This window comes from Leptosomus discolor, chromosome 2 (assembly GCF_034619465.1).
Source record: "Leptosomus discolor isolate bLepDis1 chromosome 2, bLepDis1.hap2, whole genome shotgun sequence".
Lineage (NCBI taxonomy): Eukaryota > Metazoa > Chordata > Aves > Leptosomiformes > Leptosomidae > Leptosomus > Leptosomus discolor.
The window spans coordinates 76,556,812-76,578,238 of NC_141392.1; the positions used below are offsets into that span (position 1 = coordinate 76,556,812).

Below are 21,427 nucleotides of genomic sequence, written 5' to 3' on the forward strand. Positions count from 1 at the left end.
CTCCAGTAAAAAGTACAGGCAGAATGGAATACAACTAAATTGAGTGTGTGACTTCAGTCACCTTATCAGTTTTCAGAACTAAATGCATATGTCACTGACATTTACATTGAACAAACCATGTTTGGTCACTTCACTGCAGCTGCTATGAGGTTCCTGTTCATATCGCAAAATTGATTCTCTGCTGTTTTCTTTGCAGTCCTTTTTCTATATTCTCACTTTAAGATGACTTTGCAGGAAGGCAAAGCATTAGCCATCCTGCCCACTAGCAGAAGCACCACATGTGATGGTACAGAAGCTTGTCAGAAAGCTCTGTGCCCAATTTATGTATTACCAACAGTTCTCCAGACCTTTCCGGAGCTCACACAGTAATCATGATAGGTAGCTTACCTTAAAGTCTCTGAATTTGTATTGCTCTCTTGGCAAAAAAACACCTTCAGGAAAGAAAGTAAAATGGAAGATTAAGCTAGGGTTTTATTTGGTAGTTTCCTCTTTACTGCCCAAGTCCAGCTCACACTTAGGAGAAATCGGGGAGAATTTTCCTGACTGTAATTCTTTCATCTGTCCTTTCGTTATGATGGCACCTTTCTCAAATCAGGTCCACACTAAAATTTGCTTTATAGCTCTAGCTTGGCTCTCCTTGATTACAAGCAGGCATGAATGTTTGTCTTGGTTTCCCAACAGTTGCCTGCGCTGGCATTGCACAAAACGTTGAGGTATATTTACACAAATAATTATTTGCAGAGTCCACTGTTGATGATATACGCGGGCTCAAGCTGCCTTAAGGAAAAACAAAGGACAGAGAGAAAGAGACAGGGAATCTGATAGGCAGAGGGGGAACTGTGCCCAGTGGTCAGGAGGGAATCATAGAATCATTCAGGTTGGAAAAGATCTTTGAGGTCATCAAGTCCAACAGCAAACCTAACACTGCCAAGTCCAGCACAAGAAGCGATGAGATGACCGAACATCCTTCTCCAGGTGCTGTCTATGGGGCAGCTGGAGGTGACGGTAGCAAAGACAAGGGTTACAGTTTTTACCATGCTTCCCTTCCAGTAACACAGCCACTACAGGACCTCCCCAAACTCCCACTGTTGTTCCCACCCACGATGGCACCATCACGGACTGGAGCTCAGTTGCACAACTTGCAAGTGTTTCATGCCGACCGTTGAGCTTCTTGTGGGATTATTACTGAGTAACATGTATATAAACTGCTACCGTGGACTATTTGCTAAGTTCTTTCAGGGCAGAAAAAGGGGGTGGGGGGTGGGGCGAACCTCACCCCAACGGCAATCGGTCTGCGAGGGAAACCCACCGCAGAAAAACCGCACGGGCGCTGGCCGGTGCCCGAGGTGCCGTGAGAGCCGGGTAACAAGGCCGGGGCAGCCCCGCCTCAGCAGCTTCAGGGGAAGCCATAGCAGCTCAGGCGACAAACTGCAGGCCTGCGAGCCACGGTCGGACTACCGAGCGGCGAGCAGCTGGCCCCCGGCACCCCCCACGTCAGGGGAGGCCGCGCCTGGGCGACAGGGGACACGGCAAACCGCTCCGCCATGAATGACCGCTGCGCCCTCCCGCCCCTCCAGACAGCTCCAGCCGCGCCTGCGCGGTGAGGAGGGGACGGAGGCCCGCCGCGCCCCGTCCCCGCCCTCCGCCTCGCCCCCAGCCAATGAACAGTCGCCACTCAGCGGACGCAGCATGGGGGCGGGGAGGAGATCCGGCAGCGCGTGACGCGCGGGAAAAGATTCCCCGCCCCCCCCGCCCCCCCCCCGCGGTGGCGGAGTCACGTGGGAAAGCGGCGCCGCGCTACAGTGGGGACCGTACCATTATCCACCGAATGGAGGGGGGGGGCAGGGCCGGACGGAACCACACCACCACCACCCCCCGTCGCTCCGCCCGGCCCTCGCGTGACGCCGGGAGGGCGGGGCGGGACGGGACGGTGTCGCTCAGAGGGTGCGCGGAGGCAGCGGGAGAGGAGCGGAGCGAAGCGGCCAGCGCCGACGGGCGGGAGCCGCGCAGCCCTTCGCTTCGTCCATCGTCCGCCATGGGCCGGATACCCGCCCTCCCTCTCGCCGCCCTCTGCCTGGCCTGCCTCTGCGGGCTGCCCGCGGGGGCCGCGCAGGGCCGCTGGGCGCGCGAAGCCGCGACCGTTGGTGAGTACCTCGCGACTCCCCCCCCCCCTCCTCCCCCCCCCCGCCCCGCTCCTCCGCGACAGTTGCTGACGGGGCAGCCCCTCCCGCGCTCCGCCCGTTACTCGGCGTTTGGGGGGGGCGGGCGGGGGGGGGCACAGCGGTACCGGGGACCCGGCGGGGGAACCGCCCTGCGGTGCCTCGCAGCTCGGCCGCTGCCTCCCTCAGCGCCGTGGCCGCAGCCCGCTGAGCTGTTGCCCCGCTTCTCTCTGGCTCCGTCTTCTCTCGCTGTGGGGTGTTCTGGGGTGCGTCCGGCGTGAAATCCCTTCGCGCGGTTTGGCGCCGCTTCCAGCACCCCCTTCGTGTGCAGCGGGTGACTAGTAGCGGGTAGCTCTGTGTCCGGTGAAACGTGCGCCGTGTGTTTGTTTCTTATAAACTTAGAACAGGTCAAATGGCGGGAGTTACTTATGTAAGCGGTTCGTTACCGTGATGCTCGCCTCGTTATTTGTCCTGCTTGTCTAATCTTCCTGGCTCTGCCAGCTGTTTGCTAAAGTGTTTACGTGGCCAAGAACGGCAAAATGTGCCGCGTGCCACGAAAAAAGCCAAGGAAAGAAGTTGTTCTGGAAGTATTTCTAGTGTTCTCTGGCCGCATTGCATAATGGCGGTGGATGCGGCTAAGTGTGAAGCTGCCCAGTGGCCTCTGCTTCAGTCCTCCTGGATTTCCTCTTCAGCCCTGCCGCCGAGGGCGTGATGTAGGCCAGTATCGGGAACCCTGTCGGAACCGGGAACGGCTTGAGGGCTGCTAAGAGTCAGAGGTTAACAACCTCTCCGGTGCAGCGGGAGAGGGCAGTGTTGGTCCTGTGGGACGGACTCCTCTCGGCGTTTCAGATTTCCCCCTCAAGTGGAAGGGGAATATCCGAACTTACACTGTGTAAGAGCCAGTACAACAGGCAGGTTTATCCTAGGAGCAAACGTGAGCTTGCCTACGCTCAAAAGCCGAGTTCGTGGTGCTAGAGTCATTTTTTCAGTGAAGAGCAGGCAGGTATCTGCTGAAGGGGAGAGCTGGGGAGCTTGCTGTTGTCCCATATAAAGACCCTAGGGTAGCCTTTCACAGCAGCAGTAGCATTGGGAGAACATCTGACGCCCTGCCGCTGATTCTGAAGTTAACAGCTCGTTCTTGAAACCTTTCACTGTGATAGAGACGTCTCCTGATCTTTTACTCCTGCAAATCTGTTCCTCCCCCGTGCTAGGCTGAGAAAGCTGTTTTGAAAGTAAACTATAAGTCTTAGTGCACTCGGTGTTAGCTGGCTGCGCTGACTGACCTCCTGTCTCCACAGATGTACTGTGCTAAATTTTCTATGTACCAGTAAGGAGTTTACAAAAGTTCATTTGTTAGAAGTGAGTGTGGTGTGTTCTGTGGTCGTTCTTCGGATGTATGCCCAGAATACAAACTATTTTTTTTTTTTTTGTGAAATCTGTTACCCAGAAACTGTCATATAGCTCTTGAAGTGGTTTGAGTGCCTTATTTCTGAAGGGAGCAGGGCAAGTCTGTTGCATGCCTCACTGATGCAAACCGACAAAGGTTTTTCCTGTGTCCTTAGGTTTCTTGAAAGTGAAGAAATAGCACCAGAATTTCTAGCCTGATTGTACCATAACAATGAGAAAAGCCAGGTGGATTAAGGCTTATTTCAACTTGGGAGAATACTGAAGTTAGCTGATGCATTTGTAGCTGTTGAGATGTAAATTACCATACTGATTGCCAAAGATCTGTGCATGGCAGTGTTCCCTTCACTAGGGAGCAGAGTGGAGAAAGGTCACCCAAAGGTGCCTGGAGTAGGTGGACATGATGTGAAATGTGCTGCAGAGTATGCAGGGTAAGGAGTTGTGGGTTGTATGTGGGTTTTCTGAGTATAATAGCTGTATGAGTAAGCCTTAATTAAAACTAATGCAGTAAAATTGTAGATTGGGAGAAGATCTTATTTCATCCAGATAGTGAATATGTTGTCGTTGTGGTTTTAAGGCAACAATGTTTGGCTGAGATTGATATTAAAAAAAAAGCAGTCAGACCGGTTAGGTTGCTGGCTTCTGCTGTGATCAAAATATTAATAGATCGACTTTCTGGTCTCCTTTATGTGCATTTGTATATGAAGTCCTCTACGTTCTTGTCTTTGTTTCCTATACTGTGGTTGCTTCCTACTGTAGGGTTATTTATAGCTGGCTGTATTGCCTAAAGGGAAAATGTAATCAAAAGGAACAAGCCTCTTACCATCTGGGGTTTCAATGAATTTCTGCAAAATCAATTTGGTGGACTTTGGTAACTTCACTAGAGTAGTATATCTTCTATTACTTGACTTCACTATAGGTTTAGAGGTTGTGTGAGGCAAAGTCTTGGTGTGGGGTCTGGTTTCGAAGTATTGGTGGTGTCTAGAGGGAAATGTATTTGTGTCTGTCTTGTCAAATGCATTCCTAAATTGTAGCTTTCAGTTGTAGTTAGTTCAGTGAGAAGGATTATGCCTTAATCTGGGAGATGTACATACGGGAAGGTACGGATCTAAGAGTTGTTTCTGTGGGTGGTAATTTTGTCCTAATCAATGCATTTCTTTTTTTTTTTTTAGGCATCTGTGAAAACATTTCTAACTGCAGTTCGTGTATTGGTAATGACACACATGTAGCAGGCTGCAAGTGGATCAGATGTGAAAGTAAGGAGGACTACACAGTGCAGATCCTTACTATGCCATGCAGAACCCTAAACCTGACTAGACCTGCTTCATCTATATTAATGTGCATTACACAAATGTTCTGTTTGATAATGTTATGGAGCATTAACTTGTAAGTTGCATCTGTTGTTAAACATTTGCAGTTCTTACGTGGAGACAGCTGAACATGTTCAAAATAATCCCAGATTTTGTAAGGCTTCTGATTTAAATCTGTGCTGTTGATAAGCTAATGTTTTCCAGATGGTTCAGAATGGGTTTTGCACCAACTAGTCACTTGTTTGCTGTTAAGGAGTCATGAGTGGATTCTGACATGCAGGCACATCCCTGTGCTTTGGTCCCTTCGGAGGTTTTGTCATAGACCCAGTGGTCACAACTACTCCTGAACCGAACTGCAATAAGGGAGTCAAGTCAATTAAATAAATTCAGTTAAGAGTGGTTCCTAAAATTAAGAATTGCAGTCCAATGAAGGGAACATGACAGAACCAAAGAAACATTAGCTGGTCTCATTCAGAGCCTTTTTTTCCCATTACAGGAGGGTTGGATGTAACTACATTTAGGTGACCTCTGGTACTCAGGAGGGGATGCAGTTGCTGTTGACAAAGTCCTGCAAAGACAACATAAATAGTCTTCAGGTGGATTATTTGTACTGCTTCTGTGAGGTGGAAGGAGAATAAGAGGAGAGAGTGGCTTGACTGTAATAGTGATTTTGTAGCACTTGGTTGTAGATGACCAAGAAAGGTTATAAATGAAGGCTAAGATGCTTCAGAACTAGTAAAAAGAATTTTGGATGTAACTTGTCCAGTACAAGAGTGTCCTTCAATAAGCTCTTTTTCTGAATTCTGCATGTGTTGTCTGACCAACAGGCACATACTGCAAACCCAAGAGATATGTGTAACTTCTTTCAGGGAGAGGTTGAAACCTCAGTCAAGGGAGAAGGGTGTGCCGGCAGAGAATAAGAAACATGTCTTTAAAAATTTCAAAGTCAAGAATCTGTTTGAAAAGCTGGAACGAATTTTTGCTTGCATGTAGAATTTTAAGACTGATTTTTAATGATGCCGCCGTAGAGATGCGAAATGTTTAACTTGAACTATGCCAAAAATAGTAGAAACACTGTCTAATTTTATAGGCTATGAAGAAAAAAATACCAAGCTATACTGTTACTGCAAAATGGTGCATAGCCATGTGTAAGTATTGCCTAAGTGTTTGAGTGGGAGTGAGTAGCTGTAGTGAAAGAAAATATTAAAACTTTTGTAGTTTCTAATTGTTAATATAATACTGAAGTCCTGCATATTGAAGTGGCTTTAATGTTATCCTGGCTAGAAGGTGGTGTTTTTAGTTTGCCAGTTTATTAGTGTTTAGGAACAGTTATTGAACAGTTTATTAGTATTTAGGAACATTGTCTCAAATCCTTTGAAGTTCTGCTGCTGTAAATATTCTTCTCTCTTCTTTTCTGACAGGAGAGATGTGTGTAAATGAAACAGAAGTAGAATCAAAGTACCACAACTGTACAGCTGAAGAACAGTGTTCTTGTAAGTATTTAGGTAGTCAGCTTTCACATTGTTTAATGTGAAGCAGTTGTGTTTACAACTCCTTCATCTGTTGACCTTTGTTAGTACGCCTTCTACAATTTACATAAGCATGTACAAGTATGTAAATAAGCCCTTTGCTTACAGCTTAAACTTATCATATGTGATACTAAAATACACAGTTTCGTTGTGCATTCAGTTAACTGCTTACTGTTGCTGTTTCGAGAAGCCTGACATGTTTTACTAGACATGTCTCTGGCTACTGCCTTGGTTTCCTAGATTAAAGTGGGTGACATTTCCTGTTAGATATAGCATGTCTGAAGGAACTTGTCAGCATCCTCAAGACAGTAAGCTTCATATTCAACCAAAAAAGTTACACCCGCTAAGTCCATTGCTTGGTCTGAGATGCAGTAAATAGGAAATACTTATGTACCTTCCGGTTTTGTTAACTAACGCAGCTCTTCATGCAGTTCTGAAGTGCAGGGTCTGGGTTGTAGAACTGCGTAAGGTAAATCCTTCATGCTAGGACTGTGCTCCGCTGTGCATCTGCTTCAGTCTTTTTGTTAATTTGTGCTTCCTGTGCAAATCAGATTTTCAGGATATGAATAATTTTGATTAAATCTTGAATTTAACTTTTGTGAAAGACCCAAGTTTTAGTTTTTTTGAAGGCCTACAAGAAATGGAATTCAGAATAGGATTTTCTGGTTTTAAGATCTAGAACAGCAAATAAAAATTCTTAATGCTCTTGTCTAGATGAGTTCAATTCAACAGTGCTGCTAAACAGGCTGGCTCACACCAACAGATGTGAAGCTTCCATGCTCCTATGGGCTATCTTGTGGTTGTGGCAGCTAGTCAGAAATAATTCCACTTGAGTTAGACTTGTGTTGTTTCTAAAACTGTAACAATCACCTTTTAATCGGGAGTGTTAAAAGTAGCATTTTTCACTGCTTTCCAAAGGGAGCATGCTGTTACAATGCCTTGTTCTACATCTAAGAGTAGAATCTCTACAATCTGTTCCTGTTAAACTTGTAGTGACTTTATCATGTTGTTGTGTTTTAGCTTCTGTGTGTTCAAGGAAACTGAATTGTCAGCTTTAGTAGAGGATCTTTGTTGATGTGAGGAACCTATATACCTTATCAGCTCTTACAGTGTTATGGCTCGGCACTACCTTCGGGCATTGACATGGAAAAACACTGAGGTGGCCCTAAACTGACTTCATGCAAGTGGGACCTGAGAGAATGTAGATTCTGATATATCCAGCCTATCTCTGTAGAACAGTTGTCTCTGGTTTCCCACCATGCTGAATTGTTTCAAGAGATAAATAACCACATTTAAATGACCCTGAGCATTCAAGGCTCCTGGGCATAATGGTATTTCAGCAAGAAGCTTGCTGATGTGTCAGTGTATGATTAAGTAGCAGTTTAGATAAGCTGTTTGTGTATGATTAACTCAGTTAATTAAGTTGCAGAAGGCTTCACAGTGGATTTTTTTACAGTACATACTGAAGCACCTACAACCAGCAAGAGCTCTCAGAACAGAAAGCTTTATCTGAACTTTCAGGTTCTTGAGGATGTCTTGATTTTCCCTCAGTACTGCTTCAGCTGTCTAACCACTCTGGTTTCTAGTCAGACTTGATAGGTCAGGTTCAGATGTAGTTGCAGTGAGGTTGGGAAGCGGTACTGAATACCTAGTTTCCTTTTGTGTAAAGCATGCACAGTTTCTGTTTGTACAATAGGACTCCTCTCCCTTGTGTTCGCTTTGAAGAGTTTTGAGCTGCCGGCTGAGCGCTGGCTTGATCGGGCTGCCTGTGACAAGGTTTTTCATGTATTCACTCATGCAACTTTTCCTGTTAGTGTGGTGGATTGAACATTCAACTGCTTTGTAATTTCAAACCAAAACTATAATAGAACTCTGTGTTACATTAATTCCATAAAACTCAGACTGCTGCTGTTCCATTTTGAGGGGGTTGTTGAGTTAAATGCTGTCATTAATCTCTTTAACATAACTCTTTATTCTTTCACAGCTCCTACAGTTGTTCCTCTTCACAATACTACTTCGTCGTCTTCCAATACTACTACACCACCTTCCAATGCTACCACAGCATCTTCCAATACTACCACAGCCAGTTCTGCTACCACAGCTCATACTGCTATAGGTAATATAGTACGACTGAACATAGAATGGCAGTAAACTAGGAACTGGTGAATAAAATGAAGGACAAGGGCTTTTACCAGATCGCAGTATTAGTATGGCTACTGAACATGTGATGTATGGAATACATAAATGGTCCCAAGGTCTGGAAGAAGTAGATTTTATAAAACTCTGACAGAAAATGTTTCTTTCCAGAAAATGCTTCTTTGCAATGTAATTAAGAATTGGCTCAGTGGTAATTGTTTGAATTGGATTAGTCATTTCTACTAATCAAGAGTTCCTACGAGTTTGGTTTTTTTATCCAGTTCTAAAATTTCTGTTCTTACATGTGCTGACATCTCAACAGTGATGTTCTTAAAACCAACAAACAAACAAAATCTTGTGTTTAAAAGCATCTGCTGCCTAAGGGAGCTGGGAGGTAATGAGTTAGTACTTGGTTAGGCTCAGAACAGCCTAATGTACAGTAGGGTGATGTTTAGGTTTGAGTAAAGCTACAAATGTTGGCACTTTGTCCCAGCCACACGGTGGAACACTGGTTAATCTTCAGTAATAGTGATCTTAGGGGGTGGTCAGAGACAGTGTTCTGGCTTGATAATGGAATAGCTTTTAGGAGACAGTCTAACTACAGGTGAGTGTGTGCTTATTCACAGTTAGTGTTTTGGGGCAGGGAGAAAGAGGAAGTGTTGTTATCCTGTAAGTGTTTATCTCCTGTCTAGAGATACTACATTAAGTACCTTTTTAGTACAATAAATACTGATTCTAAGGGCTGTTTAATGAAAGTCAGTTGCCTTGATGCAGATTCTCAGTTATCTTGAAACAGCTGTCTTGAGTCTTGTTCAAATACCAGCAGTTATATTAGGGCTTGAAAGAAAAGTGGTTTTGTCTGAACGAAGAATCCCTGTCTGATCTAAGAACCTTTAAATACTTGGATAATAGTGGTGTGCAAGTTTGGGAAAAAAAAAGTCCTTATTGCAGAAACTTGGCTTGATGCCATGCAGCTGAACATCCAAGTTGTGTGGGGTACAGTCTGAGGTCAAAGCTTATCCTTGTTTAAGCAAAACAAGACAAATCATTTACATAAGAACTTCAGTGCTTGCAAACTTTGCTCTTGAAGTTTATGGTATGCACATACTATCTTCTCTCAAACAGCTAACGTCACCAATGCAACTACACATGCTCCTCTGCCTACAACTGCCAGGACTTCAGCCACCACAACACCCAGTATTCCAGGTAACTGCTACTACTAGCATAATTAAAGCATGAACTACTTAGAAGTTAGTGTTGCTTTAAAAGTGGTATCTTAGACTTACCAATTGACAAAATGAAAATAGTATTGATATATCTGCTGTTGTCATTTCTAACTTTATGGCATGTGTAATTTTGTTAGGGTGGTAGGTGTATGTAGCAAGGTAATGCCCTGAGAAACAGCTAGTTGGTGAGGTATTAAAAGTCAGGAATGTGTTAGTCAAACGAAACCAGCTGGCCACTTTTAATAGTGTGGCTGGAAGTCACTTGTTGAGTCACTTACCCTTGGGAGTGTGTTTTCTTTTTCACTTGCAGCATAATAATGGGATACCTCTAAAAAAAAAAAGTGGCAGTGATGGGAATAAGGGGAACCATTTTATTTCAGCATCAGTCCTGAATATGCTATTTCATGAGAAGCTCTCATGAAGTAAAGCTCTTTAAAACTAGCCATCAGCAGATGGTTGTTACTTTCAGATTCATACATGGTTGTGGCTTCGGTTGATTTCTTTAATCATAACTCCTGGGGTAAAGTACAGTAGATGGAAGATAATTTAGTTAGCATTTAAGCAAAAAAACTGGAGCAAGCAGCAGAGATTGGAAAATGTATTTTGAATGTGAGCATATCAATAATATATGTAAAGGAGGAAAGCTTTCGCTTTTTGAAGTACGAATAAAGTCCATCTGGGACTTGCTCAGTATTGAGGTCCAGAGCAGTTTGGCTATAAATAGCTCTAGCCTTGTACAAACAGTATTTCATCAGAATCTTAGTAACGCTCATCTAAATGCAGCTGCTGACACATCTGTACTTTTGATTAGTTTTTGTTTTCTTATTGGTGTTTGGATGTTTGGAGAAATCTTAGTACAAGGAAGCCAATACTGAAATCTGTAAAACTGTTGTGAGCATTGCACACTCACAAAATCTAATGTGCTGTTTAACAGGTACAAATGCTACTGTGACTCCTGCACCTTCTCCACGCAAATCTACGTTTGATGCTGCGAGTTTCATAGGTGGAATTGTCCTTGTTCTGGGTGTGCAGGCTGTTGTTTTCTTTCTGTACAAATTCTGCAAGTCGAAAGATCGAAACTATCACACACTTTAGGACCTGCCACTTTATAATGGACTAGTAGCCCAACACCTGTAGTTCACTGAACCAAAATATTTTCTGTTGCTCATGGAAGACAGCAGTTCATAATATCCTTTAAATCTCTAAAAGAAGACTTTAAAAGAATATTTTTGCAACATTATACTTGGCGAGAGGTGATATGAATCTCTTCAACAGGATTACTTGCAATATGCTGCATGGGTTCAAATGGCTGTCTTATTTTCCTTTAGTGGCTGCTGCTGTGGGACTTTTTTTTGATATGCCAAATGTAGACATTCAGAGATTCTTATTCCGTGGCAACACTGTCTTGAGTAGACAATCTTACGATGACTTATTGTGAAGGCTAATTTAATCAACATTTGATACAGTATCCCTTCAGTTTTATCAAGATGTGAATTATTGGTGACCGACTTCAGGGAGTGAAATACCATTTATAGTAGCTTATGGCTCTTACAGCGTGCTGCTAGAAAGGTGGACAAAATTATAGAAGTAGATAAGGTCTTGACAAAATAGCATAACCCCTTTTTTTTTTTTACAAGAATAAAGGTTGTCTCATGAAATACTGCATTCCAAACACAAATCCTGTGCCCTTTCCAATTAATGTTGAGGGTGGAGAGGGGAGATTGGGGTAATCCTTCTGAAGGGGAAATGAAGATTAGTGCCTTAAAAGACTAGAAATCGGTAGGCTGCAAAAGTGTCCTGCTTATTTCAAAGATAAATAAAGCTCTTAAGTACTAGCTTTATAGGGGAGAACGGAATATGTGTGGTTGGAGCATTCCGGTTTAAAAACTTTTTTCACTAAACTGTCCCTTATTGACCTTGTTTGAGGGTGAGGAAGCACGGTACAGTAACGTTCAGCTACAAACAGAAGCTTTAAGTTGTTTACCTTTTGTTCTGACCTACAAAGACCAACCATAAAACTAGTGATAAAATTCAGTTCACTCCCTGTTTTAAAAGGCAACAGCTTACATGTGTACTTGAAATACTGGTATTTGGGAAATCCTGAGGTTTTTCTTATTCAAATGATTCTTAAACTCATTGCAATTAATTTCAGGGGTTTGGGGTTTTTTTGTTTGTGTTTGGTTTTGTTTTTGTTTTTTTTTTTAACCTCCCATATGTCTGCTCGCTGAAAGAGCAATTAAGGGTAGTTCAGAGGATCTGCTGATTTCATCCTGATCAGGATTGCTGTAGTCCTGAGGCTGCTAGGGCTATGCCTTTTTTCTTTCCCCTCCCCCTTGCCTGGCAGCAGGTGATGATGCAGTGAACTGGTTAAGGAAATCTGTTTGGCCAAATAGTGGTGGTTTCTTTTTTTCCCTTGGCTGGATCAGCCATGTGATCTGAATATCGAAGGTGCATCTTCTCCAATCTAGACTGACTGCAGCGCCTGTGGAAATAAACACACAGGAAAAATGGAAGAGGAAATAGAGTGGTGGATATAGCAAATAATACATACTTTTGATGATATCCCTTGATCATCAGTTTCAGGATAATCTGTGGTACTGTCTTACTAGCTCTGACTGGAATTTGGCACCTAATACAAAACGATAGCGTTAGTGCAGATAAGTCATGGCAGTGAAACTTCAATATGAAGCAAATTAAGTGCACTTCAGTTGGAAACTTAAAGTGCACAGTGTTGCTTTCTTGTGTTCTTCTAGTTTGAATGGCATTGTTTCTGTTGTGCTGCATAGAAAATGAAAATTGCTACAAAATACAGAAGTTACTCACCAGTACTGTATCTTAGAGTTCATCAGCTTTTGGTTTTCTGAATAAAACTAAGACAATCAGCTCAGGTTTATTAAAACAGCAGAGTGAGCAGCCAGTTTCCAGCAACAGTATGTGTGTGGGTTAGATGGTATATCCTTGGCCTTATTGTGAAATCACTTAATCTATCTTTTCCCTATCTCAGAACTATTTTATTACATTTATTGGTTTAAAAAGATACCCATGAGCTTGTATTCTGTGCTTTGAAGTGAGCGAAATACTCTTCTAGTGTGACAGTTCTCCTTCAGCTCAGCAAAGCAAACTATGCCTAGTATATGATTATTTTCTTTTTGGCCTCGAAGGGCTATCTTTTGGGAAACTTGCAGAAAAGTGCTAGAGAACACTTCATAGCATGGAAGACATTGCTGCAAAAAAAAGTTGTTGTTCTGTAAAATGTGGCTAAAATGCTTATTCATGAGCTATACTGATCCTAATTTAGGTTGCTGGTAAAGCAAACTAAAAGTAATTTTTAAAGTGCCTTAAAGTTGCTTAATCCTTTGCCTCAAATTTTGTTTAAAAGGGTAGAAGGGATACCTTGCCTTAGTTACTAAATTTTTCTTGGTGCCAGCAATTGCTACTTTCCAAGACTTTAGGAAACCCAGGATCTCTGACATGTACAGATGCCAATCTGAAAAACTCAAGCTTGTGTATCAGTTTAGTCGTGTTCTGGAAGGCCTGCACTGTGCACCGCTTGCTCGTTAGCCTTGCCGCAAGGTATAATCCACCGTTTACAGAGTTGTGGCTCGGATTGTTTCCCTTTCAGTTGTTTGGGGGGAGGGAGGCTGGGTTATACATCTTCACCATGTGCTTGGCTGCCTCACTATAGAAAGTAATTACTCCTTTGTGAAATAGCAGCATCAGCTGCTCTGTGCTGTGTACTAGCAAAAAACCTGAAGTAACAACTTGCAGTTTTTCTTGGCCTTGTGTTTTGAAGTGGAAGGTAGCTCATAGGTCTGTAGTTGTATTTGCCCCTAAATCAATCTTAGGCACTGAACTGTAGTGACTCTTCAAGTTATCTGGCTTTTTCTTGAAGCCAACCTGTGCAAACATCGAGCTGTTATCTTACGAATGTTCTCTGCAAGTGTTGCTGTAAAAGTTTGTATTTTGTCTTCAGTGGAAGAAAACTGAAACAGTTGTAATCGCAAAACCAAATTGATAAATAAAATCTGTTGAATGGAATTTTACTTGTCAACTTTCTTTAATGTGAGCAATGCCAGAGGGGACTGTGCCAGCTTTCTGGAGATGAGCCGTGTTCTGTAGGAATTAAGAATCTGTAGGGAAAGAGGGGAGAATGAAAGGTTTGAAGAGTTAAGTGAGCTCTCCTACATACAGTATTAACTTTGCATTTGGTATGTGCAACAATACTGTTTCAAGGTTTAGAATCATCTCCAAAAGAATTCTCATTTAGGTCATGTTTTCCATGTTTGTTTAACCCTATTCTCCCCTGTAAGCCAAAGAACAGCAAGGCATTTGTTAAGTGTTCCACTTGCAACAACCGGTAAAACTTAACGCCTTTCTTCCTAGTAGCAAAGCTTGTAATCCTGGGTGTCGGTCTGTAAGGTGGAAGAGGGGCTGTTAACCCTACATTGTAGCAGCTTTGCACGTTAAGACCTTTGACCTTCATGAAAAGGATACTGCTCTGAGCCTTATTTCTTTCCTGATTGCATGAGAAAGAGGAGGATATTTGCTAAGCAATCCCTGTCGGTATGCTTGAATAAGAGACCAGAGGGTGCGCAGTTCTGTAGTTGCAGACTGGCTAAAATGATAACCAGCTCTGAGGGAAGTAACCTCAGTAGTTTCACATTGTGACCTTGATGCTTTTGGGGGTGGTGAATGATGAAGTGTGACTGTGTCACTAGGTCGTACTGACATAACGCAGTCCCATATTATGGGAAATGGCAAAAACATGAGTAGTGTTTCTGGAAAGGCTGTATGGAAATGGAGGAAACCTAGAGCTTCCTGATGGCACTTAAAGTTGCTGTGCCTTCCAGAAAATCATCCGTTTACTGCACACGGCCAAGGACTGAATTAAGTTTTTGTTACAATGCAGCATTGAAGCCTATGTGCGATTGTTTATCCCTGTAGTACCAGTCTTGTGTTATCGCTGTTCTTTGAAGGTAGTCTTCTGTAGGTAGAGCATTCATTCAAAAATCATCTTTGAGTTTTGCTGTATTAATACTCAAAGTATTTTATCAAGGAGCTGTAATTAGCCTGAGACAGCCCTTTTTACTGCTGCAGTGGCATGTAAGTGCTTCATACTGATGATACTGTTCTAATTCCAAATTGGCGTCTGATTCCTGGGATGTGCTAGAATCACATTTGATGGCTTCCCTAGTGACAGCTGACCTTGGACAGGTACCAGTCACCTTGTCACTCATTTAAGGCATACCTTAAAAATAATTCAACATTATTTGATAACTGATTCCACAATATTCTGAATGTGTTGTAAATTGTTTTGATGTAGCAGCAAGCTTGAATGAAATGGAACTTCTTTCAATACTAGTGAAGGATGTCAGCCTTATTCTAGAAATCCTCTGTCTCTGCATACTGCAGCATTTCTAACAGAAGTTAAGAGTTCCTTTGCTCAATGTTTAATCAATGCAATGCTGTTAAGCATTGCCTGACTTTAATTCTAGGTCTTAGTTGTTTATAAAAAGAGTGCTGAGGTATTTGATTGTTTGTGTTCACAAGCATCCAGGAATGTGGATGGTACTAACAGGCACAAAGGTTAGTATTGTAACTCATCAAAAGCTGCAATACAAATTGACACATCTCTGAAAGACAGCTTCAAGTCCTTTAGTGGCTAGGCAAGCTTTTCTTTCCATGCGAGAGAAATGCTTTATCTGCATTAAAGTTATAGTATATAAAGCTACACTTTTTTTTTTCTCTTCTCTTTTCTTCTGGTTAGTGTAACATTGTGCAAGGAGCTGCCCTTCTTCCCCAGCACATTTGCTCCCTTCCCCCTAGAAAGGGGAAGGTTGGAGACACTAACACTTCTGATGAGTCATCTTTAAACAGGCGCGAAAGGTTCAGAGTACAGGCAGCAACCTCTGGGGCTGAGAGCACTGCATTGGGCAGGATGTGGTATGGGCTTGTAATAGGAAAGCAATTTAAAAACAAAAACCGAACACCAGACCCAATGCTTTTGCTTTAAGAACTCAGCTATGCTTTGTACCACCATGTCCCAAGGTTACCACAATAAAAGGCAGCCTTTTAGTTTTGACTGGTACCCTTGCCTTTCTGTGCTGTGCTGCATTGTCTCTGAGGGGAGGACATGCAGCGCTGCTGCTCAGAAGGAGGATGTGCATCACCCAGTACCTAAAATGGATTAGCAGGTTGACTGGAGCTGGTGTTGAATGCTGCATCCAAATACGTTGAAGTGCATTTATTTGTACAGCACTGGAGTATTACTGCCTCCTTTGATTTGTATATAAATTGTTCTTCTCTTACTTCAAGGTTGCCAGCTCAGTGGCATTTTCTAAAATGTCCTGGACTGGTATACATTTAGGTTTACTTCTGGATGAGCCTTTGTTTCTGTAGCTGCATGAAGACAGAAGCAGGAGGAGACTTTTCATTTAGGTGTGGCAATAGCCTGTCTGACAGTCTCTCCTTCCATCTGCAAGGCACCTGGAAACATCAGTAACATACAGAGTCACCAACCATGGCATGCTACTCAAAAAAAAAAAAAAAAAAACCAAACCAAAAAAACCCAAAAAAACCACAAAACACCACCCCAAAACAAAAACAACTAACAACAACAACAACAAAAAACCACACCAAAAACAAACAAAAAAACCCCCCAAAACCCAACCCCACAAAAACTTTCCTGGACTATTGCTAACTAAATACCTCCCTCCTGCCCCCTTTCCTTAGTCAATTTTTGGAATGTTTGGGACTTTTTTTTTTTTCCTGTTTGCTAGCCATACATACTGGTCATCTTGCTCTTAAAAGATAAATCTTCAAAGGACTTTGACTTACTGTCCAGATGAAACCTGCCTGGGTATGTACACAAATCACAGCTTGCAAGCTAGCAAAGAAGTTACTCATTTTGCAACCATATCAGTTTGTTACCAATGCCACTGTTACTGTCTTTGAGTGTTTCTTCCTGTTCCATTGCTGCTGCTTGGGTCAAAATTCAAAGGATGCTGCTGGTAAGCCCTGTGCAGAGTGGATGCTGAAAGCTTGGTACTCCAGACTCGAGCTGCAGAACCTGGAGTGTTATCAACAACACAGAGTTAAAGCAGAACTCAAGTAAATGCAAAAGCTGTTGCTTCTGACCTCTAAGTAGAATGTTAGGGTGAAAACAAAACAAAAAAATCAGCACAAACTAAGTTGTGAAGTCTCAGCATAGTACGAGTAGAGTAATAGATTGCTTAGTCTGGAAAAAAAAGGGTTCATGGATGTTCTTGACACAAAGTAGAACAAAAACTATTTGCAGATATTTGCAACAACTATTTGCAACTATCTGCAATTTTTGCAGCTTCCTACACCCTTTGCATTCATAGTGGTGAGTGTATCAGCACTCATTCCTCCAGCAGGAGACATGTCAGTGAAGCAGAGAATTCCTGCTGCCTGAGTCTCCTTCATTATATGTGACTGTTTTCCCCACAACTCTGCCTCTCCTGGTCCTGTTGAAATCCAAGATTAAAAGGGATGGGTGGGTGGGTGGGTGTTAATGATCAGTTCCCAGTGACACTAAATTCCTGAGTGAATTCCAGTCTTCATCTTTGTGGATTTCTGAAAAGAAGAGATGGAGCCACTTAATGCCAGCCCTTCAGCCTCTAGAAAAATCCCTGCTGAATCAAATGCTGTGCTCACGATCAGCCATAATATGATTTAACCCTGATTTTTATCTATGTGCAATGTGGTGTTGCTACGCCACTTCTTAACCCTATGGTAACCTTTCCCACTAACATTAGGTAAAAAGGTGAGGGTATTTTTGCTGTGTAGCTGTAATCCTGCACTTGTTGGTTGAGACTGTGTTGTTCCTCAGACAGGACCCAAGATGTTTCAGGCCACATTGGTTAGCTGTTTCTGGCATTATTTTAGGGTGTGGGTGCAAGGGACTCTGGCCTTCTGCTGCAGCAGCAGGAGAGCCGCTGGCAGCTGCCCAGAGTGCACAACTACCCGGTCTGGTCAGACTGCATTTGGTGTCCGTGCATCCTGAAGGAGGGACTTGAGGGGACTGACTACCCGAGCATGACATGAACCCAGAAAGAAGTGCAGCAACTATTTTACAGTACAGAGACAGGACATGGCCTAGTGCATGGGAGAGGGAAGAAGAAGATGATGCAAAGATGGAGGAGAAGGAATGGAGAAAAAACTAGAGGACATGGCTCAGACTGCTAATCTGCAGATTATTCTTACAAGATAGCTGAAGTTTTAGTCTATGTGGGCAATTCCTGGATTTGATATGACCCGTTTCAAAAACATCTCTCTCTCTACAGTCAGAACAGGGCTATTGCAAGTAACAGTCGTCACCCCTGTACAAATAGGTCGGGCCAAATGCTCTAAGTTTGAATTCAGGATAGTGAAGAGTACAACTCAGATTGATGGAAAAGGCAAATCTTTACATGAAGTCTGGATTGCCTTCGGAGAAGTACTAGTATTAATACATAAAAAATAGTGACTTATTACCTGGAAAACGACTTCTTGTACTGTGGGACAACAGCTCTGCAGTCTTCTTTCTACCTTTTTGAAAGGGAAAAAAAAAAGGCCACCCAACCTCACAACATCCATCTATTACAGACATAGGTACAAAAAAAAAAACATCACAAGTAAAAAGGGAGCTACAATACATGACAGACTTTTAACGCATTTCAGACTAGGTGTCTATAGTTTGATGGAGCTGCTATGTTGAGTGTAGAGAAATCCAAGCTCCTCCGTTTTGCCAGCACTGCATCATGTTTTAACAATGGTAACTGCAGGAAAAAAAATAGTAATTCATCTTCTCTCTGTTACAGCTGCTTTCCTTGTGCTCAGTAGCGTCCATGTGACTTACAAGTTGTGCATTAACTTTTCTCCTGAACTTGATTGGTTTAAAGCCAGAGAAGAAACCGAGTATATTTGTGCATTAGTTAAAGATACCTCTCTGTTCTTCATTTCCCCGCATTTTGTTCATGTCTTGTCTTCAGCAGTGTGCTAATGAACACTTCTCAGTTTCTTTTGGGAGGAATAACTAACATTTTCTTGTAGAAGGAAACTATAATTAAATTTTAGTACTTTATATTCTTCACAGCATAGGAATTCACCTTGAAAGATCACTGGAGTTTTTTTCCTCTTGATTTACTAGGAATTTAGGTATCGCCCATCAATGTTTCTGCGTGAGTGTCAGGCTGACAGTAGGATTTTGATACCACAGAGAAAAGCAGCAACTTCAGGCAGGTAGGATTAGAAATCCCCAATCGAGATTTTTAAGCTACATGAATTATGTTAGCATTACGTTAAAAAGTTAACTAACAAACAGCTGAGACGAAAGATTTTTGTTAAAGTTTTAAGTTCCAGGTTAATACAGTTAAGGGCTAGAAAGCACTCACTGCTGGTTTGAGATCCTCTAAAGATACCTGCAATCATAGGCATGTATCTAATTGAATTAGAACGGTAGAGTCTTGTTTGACTGCCCCACGTGATTTGTAAGTAAGCTGTTGCAAGACCAGAGGCACTAATAAAGCCTCATTTCCTACCACTTGGGATGCTTTGTTTCCTAATCGCCTCCGCCCCTAAATGCAGCTCCCTTCATATTTCCCCAGGACATCCTTACGAAGCAAAAGGCAACACAGGTTATGCTTTGAAGTTATTAACTTGGGAGTCAGTGTTTTTTGTGCTGCTCGAGCAGCTGCAGTGTAAGAATGCATACGGCTTTTGAGTTGTCTGACTTTTCCTCGAGATTGTTCTAGATCTTTCTCCTCTACCAAAATGCTTTCATTACAGAGGAGGTCCCCTCTTTCATATTTGGCTTAAGTTGCTACTGCTTCAAGGGTTAAGGAGGGATTCAGAGACATGGACACATAGCTCTTAAGACTTACTTCCCCAAGAAAGCAGATTACAACACACAACCTGTCTTTACCTGCAGTTGCATTCCTCTGGGAAACGGCAGCTTCCAGGTCATAAACTTGACACTGTAATTCATCAACCTGCTGGAAGGCCTCCCATTTTAAACTGCGCTCTTGGGTTAACTGGCCTCTGATCTAAAAGGTGGTAGAAAGATTAATGGCAGCAGCAAAAATTCATCATCTGACAGCTCTGCCTCAAAGCAGGGGCCTAGATTTAAAGGAAGAGATGTTGTTGCCCTGTGCACTCTTATGAATGAGAGGCCATCACTTCTTGCTGGTTGAAATAATCTGTAATTACAGCCTTGCTAAACTGATCCATAATCCCTCTGAATGCAAAATACAGCACAAATAGTGCAAATTGACATTCTCATTGTTTAATAGGAATCTGCATTTCAGCCATTGCTGGAGGAAGATAAAAACAATACAGAGGCCTTTTCTCACTGTTCTCTGCATGTAACCCTCATTAGGCATGTAACCCTGCCTCCATTTTCAGGGCAGAGATATGGGGGAAAACCAGCAGCTCTTCCCTCATCTCTCCCACAGACTCTGTAATTTGCTAAGTAAGTTTAAATACAGAGTTTGTCGGTGTTAATGACCATGTAGGTGCTAGCTGCAGCTGGGACTGTTGAGTGGCAATAAAAGCCTGTGCACTGCGGTTGCCATTTTCCTTTCAGCTCTCCTCAAAAGCTGATCCAGCGGTTGACATCTCTGATCTCTTGAAGGGTTATTTTGTAAACACAGCAAGAGAGTTCAGAGCCCCACTCAAAGACGGACACCAATGAAATCAGGGGTCTCGCATGTCTGTGCCAGCTGCTTTGGCTGGGTAAAAGTCTCTCATATGATTTTGGCTAGAAAATATGCCAAGCAGCCTAAGAAATTATTCCCAGCAGAATGGCATTTGTCATCCTTAATCCAGAAAACAAACAGCCAATGCTTTCACCTTGGTGCTTTAGAAGGTTGAAGACAGAATATACTTTTCTTGGTTTACAGGAAAGGCATTCAGATACATTTACAAAGCTTTTTTCTCTCTAGACCAAGAAAGCAAGGGCAAGGAGACTTCAGTGGCAATTGAGTTGTCAGGTAGTAGATGGATTCATCTAGTTAAAGTCTAATCAAGCGGCTGCCAAACAATATTTTGTTCTGCAGGCTACACTACAAAAGAAGCACTGCACCTTTCACAGCCAAGAGCCCACTCTACCAGCTCTGCTAAACACAGAGATTGTATTTACTTGGCCAAATCAGTTTCTGAACTGAAGCAGTTAAAGCTCTACAGCCCCTTTTACAAGGAGATAATCTTAAAAGTGGATCTGGTTACTCAGTTACACTAAAGCAATGATCAGCAATGCAGTAACAGATTTAAACTCAATACATCAGTTCAGTACAATGGCAACAGTTTAGTGAAAACTAATGCCATTTCTGTGGCCAAACTGCATTAAAGCAGTTTCCTTCCCAATACATTCACTTGATAGTCCAGAATTTGGGAAATGGTGTAATGTTTGTGAAAGAGAGGTAAGGGTAGAGGGTTTATGTTAAATGCAGAGTAGATGAAGAAAAAGGACAGCACCTTGTCACCTCTGCAGCACTGGTGTCAAAAGCCTGCCTGGGAAACGTCACGGGGAAAGCCAGGAAAGCAACAGGCACTGCTGACCCAGGAACATGGTCCCAGAAGGAAGGCAGAGCCCAAGTGAGGCTCCAAAGCTCCCTGCTTAGTCCGGTGACAAGGACGGCGGTTACAGCAGAGGCCTGGGGCGC

General features: G+C 42.8%; 1 protein-coding gene across 1 annotated transcript; it reads left to right on the top strand.

Annotated features, from left to right (window-relative positions):
- Positions 1–2,035: 2,035 nt before the first annotated feature.
- On the top strand, positions 2,036–13,802 carry CD164 (CD164 molecule). The gene is made up of 6 exons (XM_086461307.1): positions 2,036–2,144; positions 4,736–4,819; positions 6,295–6,366; positions 8,387–8,518; positions 9,664–9,744; positions 10,699–13,802. The coding sequence occupies exons 1-6, from the start codon at positions 2,036–2,038 to the stop codon at positions 10,857–10,859; spliced, it is 639 nt and encodes a 212-aa protein (XP_086317433.1). The 3' UTR covers positions 10,860–13,802.
- Positions 13,803–21,427: the final 7,625 nt, after the last annotated feature.

What these genes read in the sequence shown, in the direction of transcription:
- CD164 (XM_086461307.1), top strand. Translation starts at nt 2,036, where the DNA reads ATGGGCCGGATACCCGCCCTCCCTCTCGCCGCCCTCTGCCTGGCCTGC. An exon ending in AGCTGAAGAACAGTGTTCTT is followed by an intron (nt 6,367 to 8,386) that starts GTAAGTATTTAG and finishes ATTCTTTCACAG; the next exon opens with CTCCTACAGTTGTTCCTCTT. An exon ending in CACAGCTCATACTGCTATAG is followed by an intron (nt 8,519 to 9,663) that starts GTAATATAGTAC and finishes TCTCTCAAACAG; the next exon opens with CTAACGTCACCAATGCAACT.